Source organism: Gorilla gorilla, chromosome 5 (genome assembly GCF_029281585.2).
Source record: "Gorilla gorilla gorilla isolate KB3781 chromosome 5, NHGRI_mGorGor1-v2.1_pri, whole genome shotgun sequence".
NCBI lineage: Eukaryota > Metazoa > Chordata > Mammalia > Primates > Hominidae > Gorilla > Gorilla gorilla.
The window spans coordinates 132,557,819-132,574,043 of NC_073229.2; the positions used below are offsets into that span (position 1 = coordinate 132,557,819).

General features: G+C 36.1%; 1 protein-coding gene and 1 non-coding gene across 4 annotated transcripts in view; both read left to right on the forward strand.

Annotated features, from left to right (window-relative positions):
- Positions 1–16,225, forward strand: part of AFG1L (AFG1 like ATPase) — a 238,672-nt gene that overhangs the window by 95,856 nt on the left and 126,591 nt on the right. For all 3 annotated transcript variants that reach the window (XR_010134338.1, XM_004044494.4, XM_055390724.2), the window contains exon 7: positions 13,711–13,769. Coding sequence is in view for 2 of the 3 variants with exons in the window: in XM_004044494.4 (XP_004044542.1) it covers positions 13,711–13,769 (59 nt within the window). In the remaining variant the exon portion in view is untranslated. The remainder of the gene's footprint in view (positions 1–13,710; positions 13,770–16,225) is intronic.
- On the forward strand, positions 4,057–4,161 carry LOC115935073 (U6 spliceosomal RNA). Its single transcript, XR_004070788.1, has one exon. It is a non-coding gene; the product is annotated as a U6 spliceosomal RNA (small nuclear RNA).

Below are 16,225 nucleotides of genomic sequence, written 5' to 3' on the forward strand. Positions count from 1 at the left end.
CTGGTAGTAAGGCCTTTAGACTCCAAAGACAATCTAGAGGCAAAGTGGAAGCTATTGTTGGCTGAGCCTCAGTCACTCATACTTCATAATGAAATAGATAGTTTTAAAAGTTAACAGGAGGATTCTGGTCACTGCCATTAGTTTGTACATGGGTTTTGGGTCTTCTTCACACACAAAGGATTCCCAGAAATGTCTAAGTTTTGTTCTCTTTATCATTTTTTATTACGTCTATTTGATTCTTCTCTCTTTTCTTCTTTATTAGTCTTGCTAGCGGTCTATCAATTTTGTTGATCCTTTCAAAAAACCAGCTCCTGGATTCATTAATTTTTTGAAGGGTTTTTTGTGTCTCTATTTCCTTCAGTTCTGCTCTGATTTTAGTTATTTCTTGCCTTCTGCTAGCTTTTGAATGTGTTTGCTCTTGCTTTTCTAGTTCTTTTAATTGTAATGTTAGGGTGTCAATTTTAGATCTTTCCTGCTTTCTCCTGTGGGCATTTAGTGCTATAAATTTCCCTCTGCACACTGCTTTGAATGTGTCCCAGAGATTCTGGTATGTTGTGTCTTTGTTCTTGTTGGTTTCAAAGAACATCTTTATTTCTGCCTTCATTTCGTTATGTACCCAGTAGTCATTCAGGAGCAGGTTGTTCAGTTTCCATGTAGTTGAGTGGTTTTGAGTGAGTTTGTTAATCCTGAGTTCTAGTTTGATTGCACTGTGGTCTGAGAGACAGTTTGTTATAATTTCTGTTCTTTTACGTTTGCTGAGGAGTGCTTTACTTCCAACTTTGTGGTCAATTTTGGAATAGGTGTGGTGTGGTGCTGAAAAAAATGTATATTCTGTTGATTTGGGGTGGAAAGTTCTGTAGATGTCTATTAGGTCTGCTTGGTGCAGAGCTGAGTTCAATTCCTGGGTATCCTTGTTAACTTTCTGTCTCGTTGATCTGTCTAATGTTGACAGTGGGGTGTTAAAGTCTCCCATTATTATTGTGTGGGAGTCTAAGTCTCTTTGTAGGTCACTCAGGACTTGCTTTATGAATCTGGGTGCTCCTGTATTGGGTGCATATATATTTAGAAGAGTTAGCTCTTCCTGTTGAATTGATCCCTTTACCATTATGTAATGGCCTTCTTTGTCTCTTTTGATCTTTGTTGGTTTAAAGTCTGTTTTATCAGAGACTAGGATTGCAACCCCTGCCTTTTTTTGTTTTCCATTTGCTTGGTAGATCTTCCTCCATCCTTTTATTTTGAGCCTATGTGTGTCTCTGCACGTGGGATGGGTTTCCTGAATACAGCACACTGATGGGTCTTGAATCTTTATCCAATTTGCCAGTGTGTGTCTTTTAATTGGAGCATTTAGTCCATTTACATTTAAAGTTAATATTGTTATGTGTGAATTTGATCCTGTCATTATGATGTTAGCTGGTTATTTTGCTCATTAGTGGATGCAGTTTCTTCCTAGCCTTGATGGTCTTTACAATTTGGCATGATTTTGCAGTGGCTGGTACCAGTTGTTCCTTTCCATGTTTAGTGCTTCCTTCAGGAGCTGTTGTAGGGCAGGCCTGGTGGTGACAAAATCTCTCAGCATTTGCTTGTCTGTAAAGTATTTTATTTCTCCTTCACTTATGAAGCTTAGTTTAGCTGGATATGAAATTCTGGGTTGAAAATTCTTTCCTTTAAGAATGTTGAATATTGGCCCCCACTCTCCTCTGGCTTATAGAATTTCTGCCGAGAGATCTGCTGTTAGTCTGATGGGCTTCCCTTTGTGGGTAACCCGACCTTTCTCTCTGGGTGCCTTTAACGTTTTTTCTTTCATTTCAACTTAGATGAATCTGACAATTACATGTCTTGGAGTTGTTTTTCTCGAGGAGTATCTTTGTGGCATTCTCTGTATTTCCTGAATTTGAATGTTGACCTGCCTCGCTAGGTTGGGGAAGTTCTCCTGGATAATATCCTGAAGAGTGTTTTCCAACTTGCTTCCATTCTCCCTTTCACTTTCAGGTACACCAATCAGACGTAGATTTGGTCTTTTCACATAGTCCCATATTTCTTGGAGGCTTTGTTCATTTCTTTTTACTCTTTTTTCTCTAAACTTCTCTTCTCACTTCATTTCAGCTTCATCACTGATATCCTTTCTTCCAGTTGATTGAATCGGCTACTGAAGCTTGTGCATTCATCACGTAGTTCTCGTGCCATGATTTTCAGCTCCATCAGGTCATTTTAGGACTTCTCTACACTGGTTATTCTAGTTAGCCATTCGTCTAATCTTTTTTCAAGGTTTTTAGCTTCTTTGTGTTGGGTTCGAACTTCCTCCTTTAGCTTGGAGAAGTTTGATCGTCTGAATCCTTCTTCTCTCAACTTGTCAAAGTCATTCTCTGTCCAGCTTTGTACCGTTGCTAGCGAGGAGCTGCGTTCCTTTGGAGGGGGAGAGATGCTCTGATTTTTAGAATTTTCAGCTTTTCTGCTCTGTTATTTCCCCATCTTTGTGGTTTTATCTACCTTTGGTCTTTGATGATGGTGACTTACAGATGGGGTTTTGGTGTGGATGTCCTTTCTGTTTGTTAGTTTTCCTTCTAACAGTCAGGACCCTCAGCTGCAGGTCTGTTGGAGTTTGCTGGAGGTCCACTCCAGACCCTGTTTTCCTGGGTATCAGCATTGGAGCCTGCAAACAGCGAATATTGCTGAACAGCAAATGTTGCTGCATGATCATTCCTCTGGAAGCTTCGTCTCAGAGGGGTACCCGCTGTGTGAGGTGTCAGTCTGCCCCTACTGGGGGGTGCCTCCCAGTTAGGCTGCTCCCGGGTCAGGGACCTACTTGAGGAGTCAGTCTGTCCTTTCTCAGATCTCAAACTCCATACTGGGAGAACCACTACTCTCTTCAAAGCTCAGTTGGAAATGCAGAAATCACCCGTCTTCTGCGTCGCTCACGCTGGGAGCTGTAGACTGGAGGTGTTCCTATTCGGCCATCTTGGAACCCCCATCACACCACAATTTCTTTATCTATTTGTTGATTGATGGGCATTTGGGCTGGTTCCGTATTTTTGCAATTGTGAATTGTGCTGCTATAAACATGCGTGTGCAGGTGTCTTTTTTGTATAAAGACCTCTTTTCCTCTGGGTAGATATCCAAGAATGGGAGGTAGATACCCAAGAGTGGGATTGCTGGATCAAATGGAATTTCTACTGTTAATTCTTTAAGGAATCTTCACATTAGTGGTTGTACTAGTTTACATTCCCACCAGCAGTGTAGAAGTGTTCCTTTTTTACCGCATCCACACCAACATCTATTATTTTTTGATTTTTTGATTATGGCCATTCTTGCAGGCGTAAGGTGGTATTGCATTGTGGTTTTGATTTGCATTTCCCTGATCATTAGTGATGTTGAGCACTTTTTCATATGTTTGTTGGCCATTTGTGTATCTTCTTTTGAGAATTGTCTATTCATGTCCTTAGCCCACTTTTTGATGGGATTATTTATTTTTTTCTTGCCAACTTGTTTGAGTTCCTTGTAGATTCTGGATATCAGTCCTTTGTCAGATGTATAAATTGTGAAGATTTTCTCCCACTCTGTGGGTTGTCTGTTTACTCTGCTGACTGTTCCTTTTGCTGGGCAGAAGCTCTTTAGTGTAGTTAAGTCCCACCTATTTATCTTTGGTTTTATTGCATATGCTTTTGGTTTCTTGGTCATGAAGTCTTTGTCTAAGCCAATGTCTAGAAGGGTTTTTTTGATGTTATCTTCTGGAATTTTTTGGATGAAACATTTTAAAAAGCCATCCAACAGAATGCATTTCTAGAGGATGCATTTCTTGGTCCCTCAACTGCTTCATGTCTTTTCTCACCTAAAAAATAATAATAATAAAAATACAGCGTACAGTACAAGGCTCAACATTGTAGGTAGAGACTGAAAGCCTGCCATTGTTAATGTTGTTTGCAACCAGCGTAGGTGTTCTGATGATGCTACCATGCTGCTTACTTACCATGAACACATTATTTTTTATTGTATTAATGATATGTCATATTTTTTCCTGTTGAATACTTATATGTGAATAACTATAAGAAAATGATTGCTGTGCTTGCTTTGGAAGCACATATATTAAAATTGGAATGATACAGAGAAGATTAGCATGGCTTCTGCACAAGGATAAGTTTTATTTAAAAGATGTAAAATTTTTTAAAAAAGAAAATGTTTGCTTATTGGTAGCATATAAAGACAGGAATGATGGTGATGCTTAACAACCACAGATTGTCCTCATGGGTGGCAGAGATAGTGATACCTTCGCTTTCTGATCATTAAATGTACACAGTCTTTGTTTCATGCACAAAATTATTAAAAATATTGTATAAAATTACTTTTAGGTGATGTATATAAGTTATATATGGAACATAAATGAATTTCGTGTTTAGACTTGGGTCTTACTTATTATGATTTGTGTACAGTGCCTGGCAAATTGTGTAGCTTCTAGTAGGTATTCTGTAAATCTTGGTTCCTCTTTTTAATTATCTTTTGTCTTCAGCACTCGTTTCAGTGAAGACATAGTAGAATTCATCAATGTGTGTTGAATTGAATATCAAGCTATAATATACTATCAAATGGGAACATTTAATGAGCTGTACTACCTACAGATTTAGTAAATTGTTGTTTGAACTTTAGTTCTTTTAAAAGAAGCTATTTCAGCAACAGCTGCTTAAATAGTCTATAGGTAGTCTTTTCTTTCAGTCTGTAATACAATAAGAATCTCCTAGAAGGATAAATCAAATTGGTTCCATGAAACCATAAAATTATTGTGTGATAATTTATAGGAAACCTCCTTTAACAACATGTTTTAAAAGTTTTTCTTACTCTAAATCGATATGTATATATATAAATAAGCATTATTCAGCTTCTTGGTTTGACACTTGGATTTTTAAGGAAAAGATCTGCGTATCCATGTGCATCTCCAAAATATTTATTTAGGTACTTGTAATTACTTTAAAAATCCTCTTTGCTTGTGTTTCATCTGTAGGTATTATAGCTATTCACTGTTGAGAATTTAGAGGTACTTATACCATTTTTTACAGAATGAATGTCCCATAATTCTAGCATTCTGTTTTATATGACCAAGTGCTCATTTCACTCTGTTTAGAGATCATGAAGGAATCATAGTCAAGAACTCCTGAATTTTAAAATAGTATTTAGTAATGACAAATGCTGATATAAATGTATTATGAAATCTTTATGTATAAGAAAAATAATATTAAACAGCTAATATTAAAAATTTTGGTGGCTAAATAACATTTCAAGAGATGGATGTATTGCATTGATAATTAGCATGATATTTGAACTACAAAAAACTCTTCAATTTAATGTGTATGGTCCATTTTCACTTGTGTTCTATAAAAACCTAAAGGTTCTTAAGCCAAATGATTTCTGTTTAGAATTCTGTTTAGAATACATTTCTCAGAGCATATAGTTTTGGATGATATATCCTTGTAAAGGCTGATTTTTTAAAAAGTTGATCCTTTAAAAAATTAAGTCTGTAAGACTTAAAGGCATTGGTATTCTACTTTAACTTTGTTGATGAGTGGAAATCTTTTAATCAAGAATATTACAAGTGGGTCTTTACATCTCTCATTGTCATTAATGAACTAAAAGGTGCATGCTTGTTAAACTACATCTCAGAGCCTTATACATCCATAAAAAAGATGTTATTCTACAAGTAGAACCAAAGTGTTACCTTAACATAGATGAACTTTCATTAGTGTAGTATCTTAGTTTTAATTCTATAACATTGTGCTCTTTAATAATCACTAATGATATGTATGGCTTTTTTCCCCAATAAAATTTTTAAAGGGCTTATTGAAATATAGTTGACATATAATAGGCTGCACATAGTTAAAGGATACAATTTTTAAAATACTGACATATGTATACCTTCATGAGACCATTGCCACAACTAATAGAGTGAACATTTCCATCACCCCAAAAAGTTTCCTCTTGCCCTTTTCTTTTTCTTCTTCTTTCTTTCTCTGTCTTTCGCCTTCCCCTTCCCCTCCCTCCCTCCTCCTTTCCTTTCCTTCCTTTTCTCTCTTTTCTCTTTCTGTCTTTTCTTTCCTTTCCCCCTCCCCTCCCCTCCCCTCCCCTCTCCTCTCCTTTCTTTCCAGAGTCTCACTCTGTTGCCCAGACTGGAGGGCAATGGCACAGTCTTGGCTCACTGCAACCTTTGCCTGCTGAGTTCAAGTGATTCCCCTGCCTCAGCCTCCCAAGTAGCTGGGATTACAGGCATGTGCTACTACACCCGGCTAATTTTGTTTTTTTTTTAGTAGAGATGGGGTTTCACCATGTTGGTCAGGCTGGTCTTGAACTCCTGACCTCAGGTGATCCACTTGCCTTGGCCTCCCAAAGGGATGGAATTACAGGCATGAGCCACCATGCCCGGCCTTGCCGTTTTTTTTTATCTGTCACTACCAAGCCTGTCGTCCCTTCCCCAAGCAGCTACTGATTAGCTTTCTGTTGCTATAGATTTGTTTGCATTTTCTAGAGTTTTATATAAATGGAATCACATAGTATGTACTCATTTTTTTGGTCTGGCTTCTTTTACTCTGCATACTTATTTTGAGATTAATCTATTTTGCTATGTGTATGATAGTCTATCCTTTTTATTGCTGAGTGGTGTTTCATTGTACAGATATGGCACAATTTGTTTATCCATTCCCCTGATGATGGATAATTAGATTTCTTCATGTGTTTGGTTATCCCAAATAAAGCTGCAGTTTTTAGCTTATTTATGAACAAAGCTGCTGTAAACATCGAGTATGATTTAAAAATTGTCTGATTTTCCATTTTTACCACTTCCCACAATCATGGCTATCAACTCTTAACATACACCAATGTTTTTATCCACCTTCCTCAGCAACTTGGCAATTAGGAAAGACTGAAAATATTTAACATTAAACCCATTTCCTGCATTTGAATCCTTTTACTCATTAGAGGTGTTTATTATAGGGAAGAAAAAAATCTCATTTTGAATCTTGAAATCTAAATAGTCTGGCCAGCATTATTTTACCTTTTATGACATTCCTAAATAAAATTTTTAAATATAACCGAATTGAAACCTGTAGTCTTTAATTACCCAAAGAGCTTATGCAAATACTTTGCTTACTATAATGATGTTGTGATGAATCTTTTCTAAAGAGAATAAATGTTTCCTAATGACCATATTTTATTTCCATAAGTATATGTGGCATTTGAAGTCTATCATAGTTATCGAATTTTCTCTAAACGAGGAAATATGGAAAAAATCCCATAATGCCATACTTTTTTAAAAAATTGAGACACATAATCTAATTTGTGTTTTTTATTATTGAAAATTTTTTACTATTCCTTTTTTCTTTTCTTTTTTTTTTTGAGACAATGTCTCACTCTGCACCCAGGCTGGAGTGCAGTGGCACTATCATGACTCACTGCAGTCTCAACCTCTCAGGTTCAGGTGAGCCTCCCACCTCATCTTCCTGAGTAGCTGAAGCTACAGGCATGTACCACCACTCCAGGCTAATTTTTCTATTTTTTGTACAGACAGAGTTTCACCATGTTGCCCAGGCTGGTCTCAAACTCCTGGGCTCAAACAATCCACCCGCCTTGGCCTCCTAAAGTGCTGGAATTTACAAATGTGAGCTAGCGTGCTGGGTCTACTAGTGTATCTATTTTCATAAAATTTTAAAAATCTCATAACTTTATAGAATGACCTTGAGGGAGGGAGGGAGATAGGTAGAGAGGGAGGGAGGGAGGGAAGGAGAGAGAGAGGGAGAGAGGAAGAGAGAGAATGGAGTCTTGCTCTGTCACCCAGGCTGGTCACCCAGGCTGGAGAGCAGTGGCACTATCCAGCTCACTGCAACCTCGACATACAGGGTTCAAGCAATCCTCCTACCTCACCTTCCAAGTAGTTGGGCCCACAGGTGTGTGCCACCACACTTGGCTAGGTGTCTTTTTTTGTTTGTTTGTTTGTTTTTTGTTTTTTTGGTTTTTTTTGTAGAGATGGGGTTTCCCTATGTTGCCCAGGCTGATCTTGAACTCCTGGGCTCAAACGATCCTCCCGACTTGGCCTCTCAAAGTGCTGAGATTACAGGCATGAGCCACCATGCCCAACCTATAGAATGATTTTTAAAAGGAATGTTTATATGAAATAAAATTTCAACCTCCATTTTTTTAAGAAAAATATGTAGAGCTTAAAACTTGTCCCTTTTCATTTATTTGTTCTTGACAATACATATGTTTACATGTATGTGTGTGTAAATATACATACACTGTGACAGTTACGTATATTAAAAAACATCTTCCTAAGGCGATAAATACTACCTGTTTATGATATAATTGCATTATATTTACAGCTTATTAAGAGTTTTTAAGAAATAGTTTTAAAATTTTCTGTGGATACATAGTGGGTGTATATCTTTTTTTGTTTTGTTTTGTTTTTTTTGAGGCAGAGTCTCACTCTTTTGCCCAGGCTGGAGTGCAGTGGTGCAATCTTGGCTCACTGCAACCTCCACCTCCCGGGTTCAAGCTATTCTCCTACCTCAGCCTCCCAGGTAACTGGGATTACAGGTACTCGCCACCACCCCCAGCTAATTTTTGTATTTTTAGTTGAGATGGAGTTTCACCATGTTGGCCAGGCTGGTCTTGAACTCCTGACCTCAAGTGATCCACCTGCCTCAGTCTCCCAAAGTGCTGGGATTACAGGCTTGAGCCACTGCACCCAGGCCATAGTAGGTGTATATCTTTATGAGGTATGTGAGATATTTTGGTACAGGTATGAGATTATTTGGTAATATTCACATCATGGAAAACTGGATATACCATCCTCTCAAGCAGGTATCCTTTGTATTACAAACAATCCATTATACTCTATTAGTTATTTTAAATGTACAATTAAATTATTATTGAACTATAATAATTCTGTTGTGCTGTCAAATACTAGGCCTTTTTCATTCATTCTTTTTTGTTTTCATTTGTTTTTTGAGACAAAGTCTTGCTCTGTTGCCCAGGCTGGAGGGCAGTGGCGTGGTCTCAGCTCACTGCAACCTCTGCCTCCCAGGTTCAAGCAATTCTCCTGCCTCAGCCTCCTGAGTAGCTGGGATTACAGGTGCACACCACCATGCCTGGCTAATTTTTTTTTTTGCAATCTCCACCTTCTGGGTTCAAGCGATTCTCCTGCCTCAGTCTCCCAAGTAGCTGGGATAACAGGCGTGTGCCACCACACCTGGCTGATTTTTGTATTTTTAGTAAAGACAGGATTTCACTGTGTTGGCCAGGCTGGTCTCGAACTCCTGACCTCAGGTGATCCACCCCCGCTTGGCCTCCCAAAGTGCTGGGATTATACGCGTGAGCCCTGGCTGATTTTTGTATTTTTAGTAGAGACGGGATTTCACCATGTTGGCCAGGCTGGTCTCAAACTCTTGACCTCAAGTGATCCACCCACCTCGGCCTCCTAAAGTGCTGGGATTATAGGCCTGAGCCATGACGCTCCGCCTTTTTTATTCTTTCTTTTTTTTTTTTTGTACCCATTATCCATCCCCACCTTCCTCCATCCCCCACTACCCTTCCCAGCCTCTGGTGACCATCCTTCTATTCTCTGTGAGTTTAATTGTTTTGACTTTCAGATCCTACAAATAAGTGAGAATATGCGATGTTTGTCTTTCTGTGCCTGGCTCATTTCACTTAACCCAATGACCTCCAGTTCCATCCATGTTGTTGCAAGTTCCATTCTTTTTTATGGCAGAATAGTACTCCACTTTGTATAAATAACACATTTTCTTTATCCATTCATCTGTTGATGGACACTTAGGTTGCTTCAAAATCTTGGTTATTGTGAACAGTGCTGTAACAAACATGAGTGTGCTGATATATCTTTGATGTACTGATTTCCGTTCTTTTGGATATATACCCAGCAGTGAGATTGCTGGATCATGTAGTAGCTCTTTTTTTAGTGTTTTGAGGAACCTGCAAACTCATCTCCATAGTGGTTGTACTAATTTACATTCCCACCAATAGAGTATTGAGGGTTCCCTTTTCTCCGCGTCCTCAGCAGTGTTTGTTATTCCCTGTCTGGATAAAAGCCATTTTAACTGGGGTGAGATGATACTTCATTGTAGTTTTGATTTGCATTTCTCTTATGATCAATGATGTTGAGCACTTTTTTGTTTGCCTGTTTGCTATTTGTATGTCTTCTTTTAAGAAATGTTTATTCAAATCTTTTGCCCATCTTTTAATCGGATTTATTAGATTTTTTCCCTATAGAGTTATTTGAGCTTCTTATATATTCTGGTTATTAATCCCTTGCCAGATGAGTAGTTTGCAAATATTTTCTCCCATTCTGTGGGTTGTCTCTTCACTTTGCCAGCTGTTTCCTTTGCTGTGCAGAAGCTTTTTAACTTGATGTGATCCCATTTGTTCATTTTTGCTTTGGTTGTCTGTGCTTGTGAAGTATGACTCAAGAAATTTTTGCTCAGACCAATGTCCTGGAGAGTTTCCCCAATGTTTTCTTACAGTAGTTTCATAATTTGAAGTCTTAGATTTAAGTCTTTATTTTTATTTTATTTTTCTATAAGGTGAGATAGGGGTCTAGTCTCATTCTTCTGCATATGGATATCCAGTTTTTCCAGCACTGTTTAATGAAGAGATGGTCTTTTCCCCAGTGTGTATTCTTGGCACCTTTGTCAAAAATGTGTTCACTGTAGGTATGTGGATTTGTTTCTGGGTTCTCTATTTTGTTCTGTTGGTCTGTGTGTCTGTTTTTGTGCCAGTACCATGCTGTTTTTGTCTATAGCTTTGTAGTATAGTGTGAAGTCAGGTATTGTGATTTCTGCAGTTTTGTTATTTTTACTCAGGAGAGCTTTGGCTATTTTGGATTTTTCTGATTCCATATAAATTTTAGGATTGCTTTTTCTATTTCTGTGAAGAATGGCATTGTGACTTTGGTGGGGATTGCATTGAATCTGTAGATTGCTTTGGATAGTATGAGCATTTTAACAATATTGATTCTTCCAATCTATGAATACGGAATAGCTTTCCATTTTTGTGTTTGTGCCCTCTTTAATTTCTTTCATCAATGTTTTATAGTTTCTATTGCAAAGATCTGTCACTTCTTTTGTTTGTTTGTTTGTTTTTTTTGAGAGAGAGTCTCACTCTGTCGCCAGGCTGGAGTTCAGTGGCACAATCTCAACTCACTGCAACCTCCGCCTCCCGGGTTCAAGCGATTTCCCTGCCTCAGCCTCCTGAGTAGCTGGGACAACAGGTGCGTGCCACCACACCCCACTAATTTTTGTAGTTTTTGGAGAGACAGGGTTTCACCATATTGGCCAGGATGGTCTCGATCTCTTGACCTCGTAATCTGCCTGCCTCGACCTCCCAAAGTGCTGGGATTACAGGCATGCGCCACAGCGCCTGGCCATCTTTCACTTCTTTGGTTAATTCCTAGGTATTTGATTTTATTTGTGACTGTTGTAAATGGGATTATTTTTTAAATTTGTTTTTCATATTGTTTACTGCTGGCATATATAAATGCTACTGATTTTTGTTATGTTGATTTGTGTCCTGCAACTTTACTGAATTTGTTTATCAGTTCTAATAGTTTTCCTTTTTTTTTTTTTTTTAAATACTGGGCATGGTGTCGTGTGCCTATAGTCCCAGCTACTGGGGAGGCTGGGGTGGGGTGTGGAAGTATCTCTCTTTTTTTTTTTTTTTTTTGAGATAAGGTCTCACTCTGTTGCCCAGGCTGGAGTGCAGTGGCAAGATCTTGGCCCACTGCAGCCTCTGCCTCCCAGGCTCAAGTGATCCTTCCACCTCAACTTCCTGAGTAGCTGGGGCTACAGGCACATGCCACCACGCCTGGCTAATTTTTGTATTTTTTGTAGAGATGGGATTTTGCCATGTTGCTCAGGCTGGTCCTGAACTCCTGGACTCAAGGGATCCACCTGGCTCGGCCTTCCAAAGTGCTAGGATTACAGGTGTGAGCCACTGTGCCCAGCCCTCTTGGGGAATCTTTAGGTTTTTCCAAATATAAGCTCATGTCACCTGCAAACAAGGATAATTTGACTGTTTCCTTTTCCTTTCCAATTTGGAAGCCCTTTATTTATTTCTCATGTGATTGCTTTAGCTCAGACATCTAGTACTATGTTGAATGACAATGGTGAAAGTGGGCATAGTTTGTCATGTTCCAGATCTAAGAGAAAAGGCTTTCAGTTTTCCCCCATTTCGTATGATACTAGCTATGGGTCTGTCATATATAGTTTTTATTATGTTGAGGTCTGTTATTTCTATACCTAGTTTTCTGAGGGTTTTTAGTATGAAGGGATATTGAGCTTTATCAGATAATTTTTTGGCATCAATTGAAATTATTATATGGTTTTTGTCCTTCAAAGAATGGAGTTTTAATTTTTAGGCAATTTCATTTAAAGCGACTTTTTAAAACCTTGATATCAAATATGTAATATAATTTGCATTATATATTTATATATAAATATATATTTATTATTATAATATATGCATTATATATTTATATATAAATATATATTTATTATTATAATATATAATTTATATATTTATATATAATTTATATAAAATAATCTATATAAATTATAATTTATATATTATATATAATTTATATATTATATATTATATAATTATATATATAATATATAATAAATATATAACTTATAATATATAATATCATATATAATATATAATATCTAATATATATAATATATAATATATATAATATATATATTATATATATTTATTATATATTATATAATTTTATATATAATATATATGACATATATAATATCATATATAATATATAATATATATGATATTATATATGTCATATATATTATATTATATAATTATATAATATATAATAAATATATATAATATATAAAATATATTTATATATAATGCAAATATATATAATGCAAATACATGAGCAATTCTATTGATGTATTTTCTAAAAAGGCTAACCGTATTACTCAGTGTTTAATTCTTTTTTTCTTTTTTTTTGAGACAGTCTTGCTCTGTCACCCAGGCTGAAGTGCAGTGGTGTGATCTTGGCTAACTGTAACTTCCACCTCCCTGGTTCAAGCGATTCTCCTCCCTCACCCTCTGAGTAGTTGGGCTTACAGTTCCCAACACCATGCCTGGCTAATTTTTGTATTTTTGTATTTTTAGTAGAGTTGGGGTTTCACCGTGTTGGCCAGGCTGATCTCGAACTCCTGACCTCAAGTGGCCTCCCCAAAGTGCTAGGATTACAGGCATGAGCTACTGAGCCCGTCCAAGTTCTTTACTAAGAATTTTTATTATAGATTGAGAAAAGGAGAGAATTTTTTTTATAGTAGAATTCTATATATTCAAGTATTAAATGCTTGATATCTAATCTTCTCATATTGGGTTATTGATTTTGAATTTTGGAAGTGATACCTTCCGAATTCTTTTATTGCCTCTTATTACAGTTTAAAACTAATTTGATTGAATACCTTTTTATCTTCTTTCTGTGGCTGTTAATTTTTTTCTTTTATTAAAATTATAATAAAATGTGTGTAGGACCCAAAGAGAAATCAATTTTGGTCTTTTTTTCTTTTTGCTCCTTTATCTTTTTTTTTTTAATCAGTAGAAAGCTTTATTTGCCAGGCTAAATGATAAATTAACATCATGATTTAGGCTAAACAAAAAACTAATATCATTTTTTTCTTTCAGATCTCTATAAAAATGGACTCCAAAGAGCTAACTTTGTACCATTCATAGCAGTCTTGAAGGTAAAAACAAATCATTTATTTGTGTTTACTAAGATCATACTTATTGATAATCAAGGGCTTTAGTAGGATTGTCTTAGTCTTGGCATTCAAGCAGAATTTATTTTGACATTTAGATAGTAATAGTCAGGGGCCGGGCACGGTGACTCATGCCTTTAATCCCAGCACTTTGGGAGGCCAAGGTGGGCGGATCACAAGGTCAGGAGTTCAAGACCAGCCTGACCAACATGGTGAAACCCTGTCTCTATTAAAGATACAAAAATTAGCTGGGTGTGGTGGCATGCACCTGTAATCCCAGCTACTGGGGAGGCTGAGGCAGGAGAATCATTTGAATCCTGGAGGCGGAGGTTGCAGTGAGCCGAGATCACGCCACTACACTCTAGCCTGGGTGACAGGGCGAGACGCCGTCTCGAATAAAAAAAAAAAAAAAAAGGAGACTAGCCAGGGCAACATGGCAAAACCTCTTCTCTAGATAGTAATAGTCAAAGACACTAAAGGAGAAAAGAATCTTTTGATATAGTATTCATCCATGTGTACACTGAAAAAATTACAAAATATAGTCTAAATTATTCTCTAACTGAAACATTGAATAGTTTGCATTTTATAAATTTTAAATTGAGGTACGTTCATAAATATTATAGTGGAGTATTTAAACTTATACATTTATTTCTGAAAAAAATGTTTAATGTTCCCTGTTTCCTTCAGGTTAATGGCCATTATTAACATGTTTTTCCCAGCTATTAAAGTTGCTATTCTAGAATAGCATTATTACAAAAATATTCTAATATATTTAAATGTGATTGCCATCAAGTTATGAAATTATGTCAAGTTGAGGCACATAAATTGTTTAAATATTTGTGTGTATCATCACTGCATAGAGTTTAAAATAGTCTTCATTACAATATGATTAAGAATAAAATAGCCTCCTTTTTTACTATTAATTTTAAGTAATATTTTACATGATTATTTAATGATTTCACATTCTGCCAATATTTGTTGAGAACCTACTATGTACAATGTGTTGCATTAGGCATAATGGATAATAGAATTATGAACTAAGCTGTTTTTCTGGCACATTATTTATAATCTAGTTGAGGATGTAAAATATATAAAAAAACCCTATAAGAGAAAGCAAAATTTGCCAAAATATAATTCCCATAATTTTAGATAAATACTTTCTCCCCATGCACATCAACAAATCTGAAGAAAGGATAAAGAATTTTTTAAAAATTGAAACCTTAAAAATTCTTACCCAAGAAGGGTTAAAATGTTTTACCTTCAGACATTCTAAAGACATAATCAGACAATCTTTTTGACGTGTACTTTGGTTGGAATTATTGTTCGTGCCAAACTTTATTCCCTATGCTATACTTAGGAGAATTCAAACATCTGTTTCCTTGACCAATTTTAGGTTCCCAAGGATTTTAATTTCTCGGAGATATTTATAGATGTAGGAAAAGTACTTTTGGAAGATTTATGCTGTTAGTAATTTTTTTCCGTTTATATTCATGCTTTGCATTTAGGGAGGACATAGACTTGCAACATTTTCTCCATGCTAGGAATCCAAAGTAATATGGTATACACAGATACCAAAATATAAAGAGGAAGCTAGGAAAAATAGGTGCTAAAAATAGTGTCTTCATATAGCATAAAATACACAAAATATAAAAAGAGAAGTCTCAGAAAGAAACAAGTTAAGGGGTTCTGAGGGAACAACTTTGTAGCTGTACTTTTTTTTTTTTCCTCCAAATATTTTGTTGTTGTTTTCTTTGGCCAGTAATTGGTCATGCTTCAATATATAATAGCAGTATTAACAGGCAAAATGAATAGTAACAATTGGAAAGTGAACATGAACTGAGAGATATAATATACAATTTAAAGTTGAACATGGACTGAACTTCCCAGGAAACTAAATACCAGATTAGATGAGAAAGGTCTAAAATGTCTAATTTATTCAAGAGACTTTTCGTATATGACAAAACATCAATGAAATGAAAACTAGAGCTGGTTTCTCTGAAGCTTTTCTGTTTGGGCATATAAAGTTTCTTTTGTAAGGAAAGGTAGTTTAATATTAACTTAAGTGACATTTTGCCTCTTCACAGATGCTAGTGTTACTTCTTCATTCTGGCCTAACTGAGAGAAAGGTATAGCAAAAGTCAATCTTAAAACAAATTGAGAATCTTAGTTTAATAAAAAGAAATTATTATAAACAAGATAGAAATTTGTTGAGGAAAAAGTATATTGTAAAATTCATTTTAAAAAATGTTCTTCTCTATAAACCAAATAGTTATAAGTTTGTAATTCACCACAGAAGCTTGTGGTTTGTTGCTTGGGATGTTGAAAAATAACAAAAACATATATAAGCTCTTAGTAAAGCCTGCTTTATGGCCCAACATGTGGACAATTTTTGTAAATATTTTCTTTAAAATATTTCTTCAAAATAGTGAGTACTCTTCAGT